Genomic DNA, 19,269 nt, shown 5'->3' with positions numbered 1-19,269 from the left:
AAGTGGGTTACAATTTGACCTACCACATCAATATTTATGTGATAGGTCACAATTTACAGCTCATTCTAATTGGATTTTGGTGTCAGCAGAACACCATGGCCCTCATTACGAATCCGGTGGACAGTTTGCAATGTGTCCCCACGGGCACCATTACGAGTTCCCCGCTGGATCAGTGGGTGGAAACAGTGTTTCCTTCCACTGGCCCAGCGGGGAACAGCTTACAACATTGACTCTGGCTCAAGTTTCAGCCAGCAGCAATGTTGCAGTGCATAGGGTGCAGCAGCAACAGTAACGCTTTTCACTGTCTGCAATGCAGATAGTGAAAAGCGTGACGGGGTGGGCCATACTGGCCTCTGCACTGCCCATGCCAAGTGCATGCGCAGGGCAGGGATCCTCCTGGGGCCCCCTGCACCATGTCTCCACCAGCCTTTACATGGAAGGGCTACCGCCATGTAACCGCTGGCAGAGAAGGAGCTCGTAATCCCCAGGGCAGCGTTGCAAGCAGCGCTGCCCAGGTGGATTAGGACTGCCAGACTCTCCTGTGGAGGAAAACTGGTGGTGCTGGCTATCCAACCATGGTGCAACCCCCACTGTCGTATTGTGGCCATTGGACCGCCACATTGGCGGTGGTCCGACCGCCACCATGGCACTGGCGGTCTTTAGACCACCAGGGTCGTAATGAAGGCCCATGTCTGTGATCGCAACCAGTTTCCCTAAAAGGTTTGCATTTAGGAAAACAATTTTCTTTTTTTTTAAGTGCGTTTAGTAGTTGGTAGTGAGACTGTGTACTACTGCTCATCTACAAACAAACTTATGTTTTTTACATTTACAATGGAAATTAGGTCTTAAATGCATTACCACCTGCTTTGAGGCATCTGTAATTTATCACTGTTTGGCAACTGAAATTATGGTAAAAAACCATTGATGCAAACATTGAGAGGCGCAGTTTGTAACAAATGTGTTAAACATGCCCTTTCCAAATTGTGATTTGTTAAACATTTCTAATCCCATTACGTGATTTGGTAGGCAAAATAGGTTTAGAACATTTAAAAAAGCCATGTAGAGGCTGTAAAATCAATGATTCAGTCAATCGGTCTTTGCGACCGCTGGATGGCTTTTTACATCTGGCCCCAAATCACAATGCATATTCTTTTTAAAATACCATTACTGAATTTGACTACAAGATGAAAGATGGGCTTGCTTTAGGTAGGAAGAATATATCTGCCAGGAAATAATTAGCGCTGTTGAAGATTTTACTCTGGGGCTGTACATAGTTATAGAGCAAATGAAATGTACTCATCAGGAGTTGAAAATACTGAGAAGTTTGAAACCTAACATATATTAGCATCCTTACTGTTCAATGTTGGCAAGAAGACAGTCCTGAATAAGGTTCCAACCAGTCCATCCAAAAGAGAAACCTGTGATGCAGGAAATAAAATTAAAAAGTATTAAATCCCCTTCAAGTGTCAGAACAAGTGACACATTTAATAACCTGCCTCGGACACCGCGAGCCTCACACTGGAATCAGGGTGAGCATGCTGTTATTTTAAAACTGTACAGGCCCCCATATGAGTTGTCTGAAGACTAAATTCACTGTGGTATATAAGCATATTCATCTTGTTAATAAGAGAGAAGAACTAACTTTATTAAACATTGATTATCTTTCCAAATTTATGCAAACTGTGTACTCGCCTCAAGTGGTCCCACAGATGAAGACGCAACAGAGACTTTAGAGCTAAAAAAAAGGAAAAAGTAGAAAACAATGTGAAGAAGACAAAGAGAAATAGCAAACATCTGAAAATAAAACAATATTTTAGGTTAAATAAATGTTGCCAAAGAAAACCTTTTAGAATTTGCAAAAACATTTGCAATATGTGCTTTGCACGATTTAAACTATCTCACTTAACATGTTCCCTAATGATAATGTTAAACAGCTTTTTAGTTTGTACAGATACCAGCCATTATACTTCATCAATCGCATACATTAGAATGCGCATTTTGTATATATATGAAACATTAATCAGAGGAATATGATGCTTATGTTCCTTTATTAAATACATAGGATTTGTTTTTTGAGCGATGAGTTGTGTTATTCATTAAAGAGCTAGGACATACCATTTCTCTAACTGCAAGATCATAAACTGTAGCACTAAAATACAAAATAAGTCGAACTCCCAATTTTTGGCACTAGTATACAAACAACAATGACAATAGCACAACTCCTTAACACTTAAAAATGTCCATTTATTATCTATGTTTCATCGCACATAGTGCTTTCTCTCCAGCTTGCATGACTAAATAATTGGGAATATTTGTTTTCTCTACCTTTTTATCTTTTGCCCTAGCAGTTTGTGCCAATCTGTTCTTTTTATGATGGTGTTTACTAATTTTCATAATATTGGTCCTAGCCTTAGTAGCACTAAAGAAAGACAATTGTTTGAAAGGAGTCAATCAATCACTTAGATTACATTTGGTGTGCTCTCTGAATTGCCCTAGTGCATTTGAAATTATTTGAGCCTGTAATATGTGATTTCTTTTAGAAATTGCTCCATTGAATGAGAATTTTGGAAATTAGGCCCTCATTATGCAGGTGGCGGGCTCAAGACCGCCACACTTGCAATGGCGGTTAGTCGGCCGCAGACAGGGTGGACCAAGCGCCCCATGATTGTGGCGGAGCCGCCACGGTCAAACCACCGACACCGCCAGGGTGCAGCCAGCCTGCAGCCCGGCGGTCCCGGCGGTTGTAATCCACCAAGGCAGCGCTGCGAGCAGCGCTGCCCTGGGGATTACGAGTCCCAATCCGCCAGCCTTACCATGGTGGTAAACACCGCAATGGAAAGGCTGGCGGAATGGGGGTGTTGAGGGGGCTCTGGGAGCCCCGGCGCTGCCCATGCACAGCCCCATCGCACATTTTACAGCCCAAATTATGGGCAGTGAAATCCACGACGGGTGCTGTCGCACCTGACGCACCACAACATTGCTGCCGGCTCAATTATGAGCCAGCATGAATATTGTGGTGAGTTTTCCAGTGGGCCAGCGGAACATTCATAATATGGCAGGCAAAAGACCTCCAGGACTGGTGGTCTTTTGCCTGCAGCAGCTTTGCTGAACTCGTAATGAGGCCCTAAGAATTCTAGGTACTGTTTTTCAGTTTCTGCCAATGCAGTAGATAATTATAGCTATTAGGAGTTATTTGGTGATTTATTTAAGTAGATCTGTAATAGGAGTTACACCATTTCATATCTCAAACAAGTATTGCCTAACTAGTGGGTACTCATTTTACTGACCTCAAAAGAATGAAAACCTAGTTACCTACTGGAAGATAAACCTGTCAGGTGCAAGTTGCACAAATATATTTAGTAGCTATTGACAAGCTTACTTATCTTCCTTGACCGATACTGCCATTCCAACACACAATTGTATTTCATGTGTCAGGTTTTGAAACCTTCTCAATTTTTTCTAAGATCTTAGAACAATATTTAAACAGGCAGTAGACATTATTTCCTGCTGAGAGATGACTCATTTAGGTGGTTTAGCAAACTAATAATAAAACTATGGTGACATTTTTAATTTTAGTTGAGAAATGTTACATCCAACATTTTGGGGGTCATTCTGACCCTGGTGGTCCATGACCGCCAGGGCCGCCAGGGCCGCCAGGGCCGGGGACCGCGGAAGCACCGCCAACAGGCTGGCGGTGCTTCCTGGGCCATTCTGACCGCGGTGGTAAAGCCGCGGTCAGAAAAGGGCCACCGGCGGTTTCCCACCGGTTTACCCCTGGCCCAGGGAATCCTCCACGGCGGCGCTGCTAGCAGCACCGCCATGGGTATTCCGACCCCCTTCCCGCCATCCTGTTTCTGGCGTTTTTTACCGCCAGGAACAGGATGGCGGGAACGGGTGTCATGGGGCCCCTGGGGGCCCCTGCACTGCCCATGCCACTGGCATGGGCAGTGCAGGGGCCCCCTAACAGGGCCCCATGAAGATTTTCAGTGTCTGCTGTGCAGACACTGAAAATCGCGACGGGTGCCACTGCACCCGTCGCACCCCTTCAACTCCGCCGGCTCCATTCCGAGCCGGCTTCATTGTTGAAGGAGCTTTCCCGCTGGGCCCGCGGGCGGCCTTCTGGCGGTCGCCCGCCGGCCCAGCGGGAAAGTTGGAATGGCCGCCGCGGTCTTTTGACCGCGGTGCGGTCATTCGGCGGTGACCGCCTGGCGGGCGGCGACTGCCGCCCGCCGCGGTCAGAATGACCGCCTTAGTCTTTCTATACATGTTGACATACATCTAGAAACTTCTGAGGCCCTTTTTTAATCAAGAATATTTATTTTAGATGATAAATTTGCTAGATGCATCGGACCTCATAACGTACAATGACACATGAAGAAAGCTAATTTTTTTTGTTCTACATTATTCAAAGACTGACACTATAAGAAGAGTTTTGCATTTATAGAAGTGAACAGTATGACTTGTTGAAGTCTGGTATCTTCTCAATAGGAGACTTCATTAATTTGTTTCACAAAGGTGCTTCACTAACGTTATCAAATAAATGTATTTCTATCTACAAATTTGGTCTGTCCACTATTTGTAAACCTTCCTGGTATTTTTTGACTGATATTGACATAATACACTAATCAGACATACTGGTGATCCATATAATGATAAATCTGTAATCTGACAATTGGGGTGTGCATCATAGTATGTTCACATATTATTCATAAACAAAATGAGATCTTATTGTAATACAGCATTGAAATTCCTCTAATTCAAAATTGACGGACCATGATTAAGGGTATAATAGTTATACTAGTTGCAAGCAGAATTTTTGGCTTGTATGAAAGAAAACTATGTGATGAAATTTCAATCATACTTAAATACACTTTTGCTTCTTCAGAAGAATCTCAACCATTTTTGGTATTATTTAAGAGGTTGGAAATATGCATACATGTACTGCATATCAACTTAACATGAATGAGTTAGTTGGATAAAAAAATATAGGGGGTCATTACGACCGCCAGGGGTAATGTGGCGTCCGTACCGCCAACAGGCTGGCGGTATGGAGACCCTTATTACGACCGCGGCGGTAGCGCCGCCGTCGCACCGCCGGGGCTGGCGGTTTCCCGCCGTTTTAGCCCCGGAGGTGATAATCCGCCAGGGATTATGATTCCCCTACCGCCAGCCTGTTTCTGGCGGTTTGCACCGCCAGGAAGAGGCTGGCGGTAATGGGTGTCCTGGGGCCCCCTAACAGGGCCCAGGCAGCTTTTCACTGTCTGCATAGCAGACAGTGAAAAGCGCGACGGGTGCTACTGCACCCGTCGCACGGCCACAACACCGCCGGCTCCATTAGGAGCCGGCTCCTATGTTGCGGCCTCATCCCCGCTGGGCCGGCGGGCGCAAACTAGGTTTGCGCCCGCCGGCCCAGCGGGGATGTCGTAATGGGGTCCGCGGGAGTGCTGCCGCATTCCGCCGCCCGCCAAGCTCATAATGACCCCCATAGTTTTTTTTAAAATTCATTTTGTTAAATATGTGCACAATTTGCTGTGTCACAACAAAATATACAATACGTATTTAGTGCAGTATGACAAATAGCTGTTGAGGCCATCCCCTAAAACCCAACACTATCTGTCCCACAAAATTCTGAAGCGATGAATTAGTAATGAAACATAGATCTAAGTCATGAATTTTTCATTAATCAGATATTTCCAGGCAATGGCTGGTAGTTTACCTCAGATGACAAGACATCCTTAATGATAATATCATCCGTATTGATGTCAGATGTTTGTAGGGGCCAGTGGGAATGAACCCAAAAAGAGTGATGTCATGATATAGGTTGTCCTTCTGCAAAATTATTTCAGTTGCAAATAATAGTTTTTGGTGTGGAGAGACCAAACTAACTGATCATTCTGGATTGTAGATTTTGAAAATATAGGCTTTATGGACTGGGGGGGAAGAGAGACAGATAATCTGGTATCTGTTAAACACTGTTTGCCGATATTTAACCCTGAGTTGGCTGAGTGGCTGAATATGGTAGGAGTGCATAGATTATAGATGGTGGTGATTGGGTGCAGATGGAAGCAAATGGGCTTACAATTGGTGTGTCCATTGTGTGCACCTGCTGCATTACCATGTAATGGACATCTCTAAATAAGCCCCAAAGGCATGGTACACGCGGTCAACTGAACCACCCACTAAGGAGACTGAAAGTCCTTACCCAAAATGGGTGCCTGATGTAAGTGGAAAAATATACTACTCAGCCCAGGAAAAACGATCCCTGACCAACTGCCATGAAACTGACTTTGAAAATAAGTAATTATAGCTTTGTTTGCCAGTATGAATGAAAAGGAAAGATAAATTGGTCACACAAACATTATATAAGTCGCTTAGACCCATGGAAAATATTGCAATGGTTCAATACGTGCATGAGCAAACTAATTGTGTTCAGTGGCCCCTTCTAAATAAGCTGCAAAAGTGGAGCACATCCACTGAACTGATCCAGGGATGGAGGCAGCTGAAATCTCCATTGTGAATGGCTGGGTGATGTAAGTAGAAAATATAACACCTGGCTGCAGAGAAGGCATCCTAGATTGACAGCCAAGAAAGTGGTGTTGAAAGTAATTAGAGCCCTTGTTTGTCTCTTAGAAGTGTAAAACAAAGATAAATTGTTCACACAAATATTTTTGGCATCGAAAACACAGCATATGCAGATAATAGAACCGGCCATTAGGGAGGCTGAAACTCCTGAACCAAAATAGCTGGGTGATAGATAGAGTAAACACTAATGCATCACCAGTAAGAAAAAATCAGTGATGGCCACAAAGAAGGTGAGTTTGGATGTAACTAAACATAGCTCTGGATTGAGAAAAATGCAAAGATGAACTGTTCACACAAAGATTCTTTTCACCACTTAGACCCAAACAGATTATAGCAATGTTTCGATATCTAGAAAGTTAATTAGATTAAGGATCTGAGTTTGGCAGAGGGTAATATTCCGTCACAAACGTGATGGATACCCAGTCTGCCATATTACGATCCCTTTACATCCTATGGGGATCATAATACGGTGGACGGGATATCAGTCACATTTGTGACAGAGTATTCCATCCACCAAGATGTAAATCAGGCCCTACGGCAGTTAATAGCAGGTGTTATCATTACTACATTCCATGCATTCACTGTAGCGCAATTAAGTGGAAGATACTAAGGATGCAGATAGAGCAAATGTCTGGCGAAGGCATGTTAATCTCCTCAACTCTGTTATTCCTTTTTACCCATCAGAGTCTTTACAGGCATTATTACATGTACTGTATACCAGATCAGAAGAGCATTGAGAGACCACCCCAGTGGTGTCTGCACTGCTGTAACAGAACATGATTTGAGGTATGACAAAGTGCCTTGCAAGAGCACAAAGGATGCCCAAGAACCAATGGGTCTGGCATGCCGGGGTGTAAGTCCACAGTAACAGCCTTGTATGGAGATCTCAAAAGTGTTGCACAAATGTGTACTGGAGGCCAGGATTGAAGTGCTCTTTAAAGAATTGCAATGGTTCACAACTTTGAGACCCTTGCATATTGCATATGAAGACTGAAGTTTTGACAGCCCTGCAGCTGTCTCAGACCTGATGCAGGGGAACTGAGGGCAAATAAATACCTTATCCAGTTATTGATTGGCCCTTGCATTATGGTGCTTGCAGTTCAGTATTGCTCAGAATGAAAGGAGGTTCGTGAGTAGTGAAATGTCTAGGGCTAACTGAGTTTCTTCTCTCAGACAGAAAGCAAGAACATAGTAGGTCAAGCAAGCATCTGTTGTGAAAACAGAAAGGTGGATCCTCAGTGAACCTCTCTGTATGCATTCATCTAAGTTAGATGTGTGAGTGCCTTATTCAAACCAAGATGCCCATTGGAACCTTATAGTAATAGATGTGTTTTTCAAAAAAATATAATTAACAGAATTCAAAGACAAATGGGATATTGCCTGGGTAAATGTGCAGGACGCAGGAAAAGGAAACTAGTGGCAGGCAGAGATGGGACCTACTGGGCATGAAGGTACTAGGATGAGAATGGAACAGGGTGGGGTATGGGCAACGCTGTACAGTGTAGCTTCTGAACTGAAGATTGGGAGAGCTGGAAGAAAGATGCTTGAGAGATCCTAGGCCTATGGGTCATATGGGCAGGGCAAAATAAGAGATTTAAATTATTCATTTTTCATGAGCAGGAGTACAAAGACAGTTTCACGTGCATTGTCAGCAGAAGTAAGTATTCTCTGCTAAGAATTTTGAAAATCCATTAAATGTCCAGCCATTTATCCTTCCCATTAACACTCCCAAGTTCCATCAATTATCTGTCCTTTAGCTCCATTTCATACCCCCAACCTTACATCCATCTTTACAGGTGCCTGCATTGCGTGTACATAGACAATTCTATAAATGGAAAAACATGCCTGCACTCATGAAACCGAAGTGAGGGTATCCCCACAGGCTGGGGCAGTCCGTGACTGCACCAACCCATGTAAGGATGCCAGGCCCTCTGCACAATTAACTGCAATTGCAGAAAACTGCTAATAAATAAATAGAGGCAAATAAAAAAACAAATAAGACAGTCTCTTGCACTACAAGTGCAGTGAGCACCATTTGCAACTGGACATTATTTGTTTCAATGGGGCCTTACAATTTCTTCATAGGTTGTTCACTCTTGTAAGCTTTGAATATGCTGTATTTTCAAAAAGGACTGTTTACTATTTTCCAAATCTATTTGATTTTCCTCTTTTGGCATGAAATGTCAGGATCCTCCCATCATGAGCCACATTGAGCTTTGTGTGTTTCACCCTTGCTTAACACTCTCAGCTTGTTTCTGCAATGTCTTTCTACCTTGAAATACTAATTTCTGTGTTTTGCTGCCTCTTTGTTGCTTCCTGGAATCTCCATGCACTCCATCAGGCAGAGAGCTTGAGAAAGGACTTTACCTGCTCTCACCCGCCCAGTGTTGCTACATCACACCAGTTTTGTGTTCCAGTCATCCTGTGTGGGTGTGACCTTTAAGGAGCGGTTTAACGCTAAAGTCTGTATTCAGAATCTTTGCTTTAACTGCTGGTACTGGGAGGGTACTGGTAGCTCGAGCTTTTTACTGCATTTGCCTGCACTGGCAAACCCTTGAAAACCTGAGAAAAATCTGGTTATCTGGTATTGCTTTTTGCTGTGTTCTGATTTCCTGTGGCTACCCTGTGGAGCATTGAACTTTATGTGTGTCTTCCTCACTAAACACATAGGTGGTCATTCCAACCCTGGCGGTCCATGACCGCCGGGTTGGAGGACCGCGGGAGCACCGCCGACAGGCCGGCGGTGCTCCAATGGGCATTCCGACCGCGGCGGTAAAGCCGCGGTCGGACCGGCAACACTGGCGGTCACCCGCCAGTGTACCGCCGCCCATTGGAATCCTCCAAGGCGGCGCAGCTTGCTGTGCCGCCGAGGGGATTCCGACCCCCCCTACCGCCATCCAGTTCCCGGCGGTCCGCCCGCCGGGAACCGGATGGCGGTAGGGGGGGTCGCGGGGCCCCTGGGGGCCCCTGCAGTGCCCATGCCACTGCGCAGACAGTGAAATACGCGATGGGTGCAACTGCACCCGTCGCACAGCTTTCACTCCGCCGGCTCGATTCCGAGCCGGCTTCATCGTGGAAGCCTCTTTCCCGCTGGGCTGGCGGGCGGCCTGAAGGCGGCCGCCCGCCAGCCCAGTGGGAATGTCAGAATTACCGCCGCGGTCTTTCGACCGCGGAACGGTAACCTGACGGCGGGACTTTGGCGGGCGGCCTCCGCCGCCCGCCAAGGTCAGAATGAGGGCCATAGTCACCTTATTTCTGCCTTCATTTTCTACCATTTTATCCTAATTGTTTTGACTGTTGGGCTTCTAATCACATGTTAGCTTGGTTACAGTGATTCTCTTTGTTTCCTTGTGCTGATTTACTATTCTGACCTTGCTCTGAATTCCTGTGTTTATTCAATGTACTAAGAGGGCAGTACTTGTTCCAGTGCTTTTTGGGTACATACCTGAATTCCTTGTTCTAAAATCAAGTATCAAGTTCGAGTTTCAATGTGCCAGTAGGGCATTACTTGTTCCAGTGCTTGTTGGGGACATTCTCGCATTTCTTTTCCTGATTCCTAATTGTACGTTTGCTATAACAAGAGGGAGTTACTTGTCCCAGTCTCTCTTAGTTACAGCCTGTTATTGATCCCATAGCTCCTGTTCTTGATTTCTGAAGTCCAGTTCATAATTCCTTTTCTTTGTTTCTTCCCTGTCTCTTTACTGAATCTGTGGTTACCTGAGTTAGTGTGTTATTTCTCTTCAGTCTTTATCGCTTGTTCTTTCTTATTGTCTGGTTTCCTGGTCTTGAGCTTTGTCTGACCTGTGTTGTATTCTGATTTTTGTTAGAAATGGGATTTCTGGTTGGCTAGGGTATGCCCATCAGCCAGGCAGAACCTACCCACTCTAGTCAGGGCAAGGGAGTTACACGTCCAAGATAACCCCTGCTCACCCTATTGGTAGCTTGGCACGAGCAGTCAGGCCTATCCCAGAGGCAATGTGCAAAGCATTTGCACAACACATGTGACGCACTATCCCCACCACAAAGAAAACACAACACCAAGTTATATGAAAATATACTGTATTGTACACAACACAATTATTAGACCAAACAATGCGTATCAGTACTATCCTGCTACCTTAACAGTTGTCAGAACGTTACACATTAGTGTCTCTGCAGACTAGCAGTAGTCACATATAACACTCAGGTTACTCAGTGTTCTGCAACATAAGCCGTAGTCAGGAAACACTTTATTATACCAAAGCACTTGTCATAAGAATATCATAAACGCCCATAGTAGGAACATTATACACCATATGGCAAGTCCTAGAAACATATACGTATGATATGCCAATAATAGGAACATTCACATACATATATAAAAACATCAAAAACAGGTAGGCAATATATAAATTAGCAGAGTCTGTAAGAAGACCTTAGAATATATACATTGTTCCTTTAGGGAATACCTGGTTTAATGATGAAGGCACCTTTAGTGCCTGGAAGATGAAAAATGGGGCCCCCGGCGCACCTCTGCGCAAAACGGGGCCTCTGGTTCTTTGAAGCAGAGGGGGACAGCATGCACCTCCTCTGTGCAATGGACAGGCCTGCGATCACTGGGGGTCAATATCCTCAAAAGTATATAGTGGGGGAGGGGGGCTCATGTACCCCCTCTGACTGGTGAGGGGCCCTTCCTGGGGCCCACGATTGCTTAGGGTCCCGGCCCACAAGGGGCCAACAAGGGGTCTGCGGTGCAGGCGAGCCTCCGGTGATGCTGCCGCCCCGCAAGCAGATCAACAAAGAGCCCTCTGGGGCTTGGCAGGTGAAGGAGAGGCATCCTCCTCCCCTTCCTGCCTCTGATGACGTTCTGGCACGAATCAGGGCCTTCTGGTGCCCCTGGGGTGCTCTACAGAGCAGACCTTGCCCCGGTGGCACCAATAGGAGCAAGCTTGCTCCGGTCCTTGGAAGAAAGGTTTTCTTCGTGCCCCAGGGACACTGTGACGTGCTTCACTCGCGCTTGAGTTGAACGGCCTACGCGGGCTGCGGCAGTGATCCTCAGGTACCACCACGTGCTTTTCAAAGCACTGGGGCATTAAATTAAGCCCGGGTCTGGGCGGTGAATTTCAGGCCACAATCTGACAGAGCACTTTTCAAGCACTAGTGGCATTACAGCAACAGCAGTCTCCACAGCGCTACTCACAGAGATGTATTGAAGCACTCTTCGTGGCTTGAAGATCCTTGTAGGGGTCAGGGGCCACAGCACCCTGCCCAAGGGGTACAAGAGTCCTAGAAAAAGGCCCACAAGGGGAGGGGCCCAGCAACAGGCCAGCACAGAGGATTTAAGCAGGTGGCAAGTCCTTTACAGTGACCAAGCAGATCACAGGTCAGCACAACAGTAGCAGTCCTTGGCAGTTCCTGGTGAGTCCTTCCAGTCCTTTGTGTCCAGTTCCAAGATGATTCCAAGTATCTCCAAATTGTGTGAAAATCCCCCTGTACTTATACTCAGTCCTTAAAGTGTTTTACAATAATGGGGAGAGGAGGTTCCAACCAGTTACAACTGGTTCTGGGAGTTCCCCCTCTTTCCTTCAGCACAAGCTCCAAACATCAGTGGGGGGTAAATGACCCTAGTGTGTGAAGCCAGGGCACCACCTTTACAAATGTAGGTGTGCCCCGCCTCTCCCTTCTCTCAGCCCAGGAAGACTATTCAGTATGCAGATGCACCTCTGTGACATCTCCACCCTCCGTGTGTACAGGCTGTCTGAAAAGTATGCACAAAGCCCCAACTGTCACTCTACCCAGGCGTGGATTGGAGTCAAGCTGCAAAACACCAGAGTCATAAGCACAGAGAAACGCGCACTTTCTATAAGTGGCATTTCTGTAAAAGTAATAAAAAATACACCCACACCAGTAAGCAGCATTTATTATCACCATCACAACCATACCAAACACGCCTACGCTACCCCTCATAAAACAGACAATGCCCCTTACACATAAGGCAGGGCATTTCTAATGCAATCCTATGAGAAGGCAGCACTCACAGCAGTGAGACACCAAGTTAGGCTGTTTGTCACTACCAGGACAGGCCACGCAACCTGGCACATGTCCTGCCTTCTACACACCTGGCACCCTCCCCAAAGGGCTAGCTAGGGCGTACCTTAGGGGTGACGTCTATGTAGTAAAAGGGGAGTTCTGGGCCTGGCAAGTAATTTTAGATGCCAGGTCCCTGTGGCAAAAAACTGCGCACTCAGGCCCTGCGCTAGCAGGCCTGAGACAGGTTTGAAAGTCTACTTCAGTGGGTGGCGCAAGCAGCGCTGCAGGCCCACTAGTAGTATTTAATTTACAGGCCCTGGGTATAGAGATACCACCGTACAAGGGACTTACAGGTAAATAAAATATGCCTATAAGGTATAAACCAATCATACCAACTTTAGATGGGAGAGCAACTGCACTTTAGCATTGGTCAGCAGTGTTAAAGTGCTCAGAGTCCTAGAGCCAACAGTGACAGGCCAGAAAAAATAGGAGGAAGGAGGCAAAAAGACTTGGGATGACCCTACAGAAGGAAAAAAGTTAATCAATTATTCTTTACATCTGGATTTCTGTTCAATTCCAAATTCGATCCACTGTCTGTGGCAGTCCATATCATTTTTCAGTGTGACCCCTTGCTAGGTATACATGCCGCACAGGTGGGGGACTTCCACTGTTGCACACAGTTCCTTTGGAGTTTAACCTGTCTCACTGTTTTTGTCACTCTCAGCCAACCTTGCACTGAGTACAGCACTCTCCGTAACTCTCTGTAACAAAAGACCCAAACTACGACTTTGGTGCATTACTGTTGTTAAGAGTAATTTTATGAAACCAGAACATATTTTTATGAATTTTTAGTGTCATTGATCATCAGAATCCACCAGAGGTGTCCAGAGACAACAATTTTTAAATCATTTAAAAACTTTCATATCAACCACAAACAAGCATTGCCAAATGTAACTTTCAAAACTTTCAAAAAGTTTTGAAAAGTGTGAAACAGTAAGAACAGCAACTCCTACCCGAGCTGGGTGACCAAGTTTAGCTGGATAGAGGTCTAGGAAGGCAGTAACGATTTTTGGACAGTTACCTGGCCACCAGGGCGTTATTAAAGGTAGTTCCAAACATTACAGGATAACCGACATTGGCTTCTATGGAGTGGTCCAGGTGCTGAGGGATGCAAGCTTAAAGATGGTCAAGTAATGCTCCTGATGCTGTTTGGTTGACCAAGGTGAAGTCCAATCGAGACCTGGGTTCACTAGTAAGGTGAGTTGATTCTGTCCATGGATCTCGGGTTCCCATGAAGTCCTCTGTGCAGGGGTGAAAGGGCTGCTATTGCAGATCTTTCATTCTTGCAACACAGCTGTCACAGTTCAAATCTTTGCTGGTTGCTAGTGTCCCTCTCGTTCGACGAATCCTGTCATAAGTCAAACCCACAGGTCCTGCAAACATGTGTGCACGCTTTGGCTATCTCTGATCTGTCTCTTGAAGTGCCCGGTGTCCGGTAGTGGCAAATCGTCAGCAGTGGCTACCAGAGAGTTGATTTGGACTCTTCTAGCTTTAATGTCCCCAGTGCTGTTCTGGGGGGATCAGCCACCTGACCCTTAGAGCATCTGCTTTGGGTTGGAGCCGGGAATCAACTTTTTCCTGAGCCAGGCACTCAGAACAAAGTCGAAACTCCACTAGCCCAAAGTGCAGCAGGTACAGTCGCTCCTACATTGCAGCCTCTCTTTGTGTGCTTCCAACAGGTTCCCATCCATCTTCAAAGTCCAGCGAGTACTAAAATCTGGGCTACCTTGGGTGCTTATTATAACCCATCAAAGTTCCCTGCAGGGAGAAATCGGCCACTAGCTAATGGAAATGTTGGTGCCCTCCTCACTGGTGACACCGTCCCACGATGGTGTCATCTTGCTATCCCACACTGCAACATTCCTGGCACCACAACATGGCAGAAGTTGTTTTCAACTGTGAGAACCTTGACAGCCCACCCCCAGAGGAATGCGTATGATGGGGCTGCACGCCCCTGGAAAACCAGTCTGTGAACTGGGTTTCCCCCCTCTGTCCCTGGCTCCACTCAGTCTTCAGGAATCAAAAAGGCATCTTACCTGGGAGTGTTGTCACGGCAGCCCTTCAAAGGTGGCTTCACCTCGTATTTTGGGCTACTACCAAGTGCAGACATCCTATGAAAGGGGGTCACGCCTGCCAGTGCAACAACAGCCTTTGTTTCTGGACTTAGAGTCATTAACACATCTCCCCAGGTGGGCAGAATCCTGCCTCAGTCACAATACATCTTTAAGTCTACTGGATTAGCTGGGTTTCAGTGTGGCAATTTGGTAAAAGGGGCAAACCTTAAAAGTTACTTAAATGTCAGCTACATCACTGAGTCACATTTAATGTCCTCTTTAATTTGATAACTTACACTACCCAGTTAGGTAGTCACATTCGGAGTTAGATTAGCAGTGGTGTCAACCACTAACCCTGTATTAGCCAACATGGTTACTGTTGTCAGCAAAACCACCACTTTATGGGTTATGCTGTAAAGACATATGAAAAATATATGTCTTTCTTAACAATATACAGCTCCTTGAAATACGGCTCCATAGGCCTGCCTTAGAGGAGACATATATATAGTTAAAGGACTTCGGGACTTTGTCATTAATGGCAATGGCAAAATCGAATGAACGCTCTTATGAGGACACACTGCTTACATGCCCTGGCTACCTGGTTTCCATATACTAGGGACATATAAGTATGTCAGTACATGTCAATTAGGGTCACCCAATCAAACATCATTTTGTAAAGGAACTAAACGCAGTCACTGAGGCCTGAACAGCAGGCCTCAGTGCGCTGTCAAAGTTGAAAGTCAGCAGATAATAGTCCAAATGAGGGAAAACCATAGGGGAAACCTTCGAAAAGCCTGTTTCCTTACACCATTGTATCCCTTACTTTTTCTTTCTCTCTCTCTCTCTCTCTCTCTCTTTCTCTCTCTCTCTCTCTCTCTCTCTCTCTCTCTCTCTCTCTCTCTCTCTCTCTCTCTCTCTCTCTCTCTCTCTCTCTCACTCTCGTCAAATATATTTCAGGTACCTTAATTCATGAATACTTCTTTTTTATATGCGCTTAAATGACAGGAAGTAGTAGAATTTATTATTATGTCTAACTATATTGCCAGGCTCACACTGAACTTTAGGGCAATCAAGCAGCGCCAGAGGCCGGTTTTCACTCCTGAGTTTCCTGATATAACAACAACATTGCTAGCAAGAGCACAAATCCATGCAGTCTTGCATACCTTACAAAACCTATGCACAGCCTGCCATTACAAGTTCAAAACTTCACCGATTTGCAGACTGTGGGCTACTTTATTAGCTATTGAATTCACTAAGGGGAGCCACTTTCCAACCCTGTATATTACTACAGCTTTATTGCTGTCTCATAACATGAAGACCTTTTAGAAGACTATGCTTGTATGCCACCAATAAAATGGAGGAGGGTTAGAAGTACCTTCCTTGCTCCGGGTGAGGTATACTTTTTGCAATGTGTTTGAATCGCTGTCATTCAATCTGTAGTTCCTCTTGGTTACAATAATTTTTAAATAGAGTCAGAGAACGTCATATCAGGTTTCCATCCTGTTTTTTTTTATCCGAGCTAAACTTTATATTTCTCTCATAACTGACTGAGAAAAACATTATCCCTCTCAGTTTATGCTGACATTTGCCTTTGGTACTTTGCCTTTCCTATAATACTAAGGGCCATATTTATACTCTGTTTGCGCCGGATTTGCGTCGGTTTTTTTTACGACAATTCGGCGCAAAACGAACTCCATATTTATACTTTATACGTTAGACGCGTCTAGCGCCAAAGTTCATGGAGTTTGCGTCATTTTTTTGCGTGGACACCTACTTTGCGTTAATGATATCCAAGGTAGGCGTTCCCTTCTAAAAAATGACTCCGAGGCATGTGCGCCGTATTTACACTCCTGGGCAAAAATGACGCCCGGGAGTGGGCGGGTCAAAAAAAATGACGTCCAGCCGCTTTTGCGTCGTTTTTTTAACGCCTGGTCAGGGCAGGCGTTAAGGGACCTGTGGGCTCGGAAGGATCCCAGAGGTGCCCTACCATGCCCCCAGGGACACCCCCTGCAACCCTTGCCCACCCCAGGAGGACGCCCAAGGATGGAGGGACTCATCCCAAGGAACTTAAGGTAAGTTCAGGTAAGTATTTTTTCTTTTTTTTTGTGGCATGGGGGGGCCTGATTTGTGCCCCCCTACATGCCACTATGCCCAATGACCATGCCCAGGGGACATAAGTCCTCTGGGCATGGCCATTGGGCAAGGGGGCATGACTCCTGTCTTTGCTAAGACAGGCGTCATTTCAATGGGGGTTGGGAGTCAAACAAAATGGCGCAAATCGGGTTGAGGCGAAAATTTTGCCTCAGCCTGACTTGCCCCATTTTTTGACGCCCAAGCTCCATATTCCCCTACGCCGGCGCTGCCTGGTGTAAGTCATTTTTTTTTACGCACACCAGGCAGCTCCGCCGGCTAACGCCGGCTAACGTCATTGAATAAATACAGCGCCCGCATGGCGCTTCAGAATGGCGTTAGCCGGCGTTAGATTTTTTGACGCACAACTGCGTTGGCGCAGTTGTGCGTCGAAAAGTATAAATATGGCCCTAAGCATTTAGGTTCCCATGATAGTTAGTCTAACTCAGGCGTTACTCTTTACCCACTTTCAGCAGTGGGTATCATCATCTTACATCAACTTTCAAATAACTTTACCTAGTTTAATTCCCATCTTCCTAATAATAATAGTCAAGAATGGTGTTAATGGAAATAAGAAACACATCTAACCATAGGTACCTAATAACAGGGTAAGTCATCATGCTTTGTTCACTGTTTACTGTGGTTTTCTAATCTCATGTCATCCTGCATACCAGCCTCACCGCCACAAAGCATGGAAAATAAATACTTACCTCGAAGAAGTAGCGAAAGCACAGTGTTTTTGTTGATATCTTGACCCGATATAGTGAATACAACCATTTACCAAGGCTTGCCCTTACTCTTGAAGATTTGATTCCTGACTACTGGCCTGCTTCTCCTACTATATACTAGATCTGCAGTGATAGTTACTACATAATATCACTGCATGGAATTCACGCACCACACAGGCTCACAACATCCTACTCACAAACGCTTCCTGAACAAGCTCACGTGATTTGCTGAAAAGAAACTATCATCATTAGACTAGATCAGGAGGATTGCATTTCTCCAGTAGTAAGAATAAATGTAATAAATGCGATACCTGTCTAGATTTAAGACAATCTTCAATTTGTCTCCACCTAAAACTGAAAATTGAGCAATCAAGTTGGCAGTCTGAAATGAGAAATGGTGAAGAAAGTCAGTTCTCAGACTAGGCGATAATGTCACTGTATAGTATCATAATATTATGTAAACTTATTAGGCCATGAGTTTACCCTTCAAAAAATATCTGAAACTTTCCAAACTTCAGACAAACAAGTGAAGAAGGCAACATTTTCAAAGTGTCTTAGTGAACAGGCAGGGCAGATGGATGGAGCTAATAGCAAATTGAGCGGCAAATTTGGACTTGTAATGGTAGCCTATACTGTGTGCAAATGATATACCAGTTTAAAGCTAATACTTGGGACATTAAAAGAACACATCAAGGATAAAAAGAGTTGTCTGAAAACGGAGAAGCAATATAAAAAGAGAAAAAATAGCAGTGGATTGCAAACCTTTGCCAAGAGGAAAGTGCAGGCATAGATTAAAGAGGAAAATAGGTTTGTGAGAACTAAGAAAGATTATGTGCATAATACTCACCACACTCAAGACACAGATGGAGCTGAGTGAAGAGTCTGGCATGGATGCAAAAACCTCTGCTTTTGCATTCATCATCACTGCCCCTTGATTCTTCTTCAAAGTCACCTTCGGAGCCTTGGGAACTGTCATCCTCATTACCAGTGGCCTTGACTCAGGGAACATTTCAGCAACCTGCAGGCCAGGGCAGAGACATGCACACAAGATCACCATTAGCACATGGCGACCTCATGTATTGTATGACTATAATCAGTTATGGAACAGCGAACATGGGAATCCTTTCTGAAATGCATTTACAATTTCCTCTCTCTTTTAGTTCTCTTTCTCCTAAACCACATGCTACTGTATTCTTCTTCTTACGATAAACCCCTATCCTTAACAGGTACGTAAGACACTGAGACCACTCACTAATTTAAGCTCACACCAACTATAACTGTTAAAGAGAGAAGTATTACCATCTCTTTTTATAACATTGCATATTATCAACATAGTTACAATACCCTTCTTCACTACAGTAGACCACGGTCTAGTATGTCAATGAATGTCATTGCTGGATTAGGTGTGAGATTCTGGTTAGTGTGGTAAACCCACCAATGGTAATAAAAGATCCTAGGTCAGTTTGGCAAGATAAAAAAAACACTTGGAACTTAGTTCAGTATGCAGGTCAGCATAAAACACAATGACTCTTCTTTTTTTATATACGATGCTCAGCCAGTATTGAATGACATAGGTATGCCCACATTCTTTATTTTACATACCCACTTTGAGCTCTTAAAACACCTTAGGTAGCAAAGAGCTCAGTGATCCTCATGCTCCACTGCCTTTAGAGTGCAAATACTAGGAATAAACTCAAACATTTGCC

The 19,269-nt window shown here is 45.0% G+C and overlaps 1 protein-coding gene across 1 annotated transcript in view; it reads right to left on the bottom strand.

The window, feature by feature from the left end:
* The window catches only part of LOC138247246 (BPI fold-containing family B member 4-like), a 92,745-nt gene that overhangs the window by 17,667 nt on the left and 55,809 nt on the right, over positions 1-19,269 (bottom strand). The window contains exons 11-14 of the mRNA XM_069201975.1: positions 18,411-18,581; positions 17,875-17,945; positions 1,693-1,735; positions 1,355-1,418 (exon numbers count right to left, since the gene is read on the bottom strand). Coding sequence (XP_069058076.1) covers positions 1,355-1,418; positions 1,693-1,735; positions 17,875-17,945; positions 18,411-18,581 — 349 coding nt within the window. The remainder of the gene's footprint in view (positions 1-1,354; positions 1,419-1,692; positions 1,736-17,874; positions 17,946-18,410; positions 18,582-19,269) is intronic.

The sequence above is a fragment of the Pleurodeles waltl genome, chromosome 7 (genome assembly GCF_031143425.1).
Source record: "Pleurodeles waltl isolate 20211129_DDA chromosome 7, aPleWal1.hap1.20221129, whole genome shotgun sequence".
Lineage (NCBI taxonomy): Eukaryota > Metazoa > Chordata > Amphibia > Caudata > Salamandridae > Pleurodeles > Pleurodeles waltl.
This window is presented reverse-complemented; position numbering and strand designations above follow the sequence as displayed.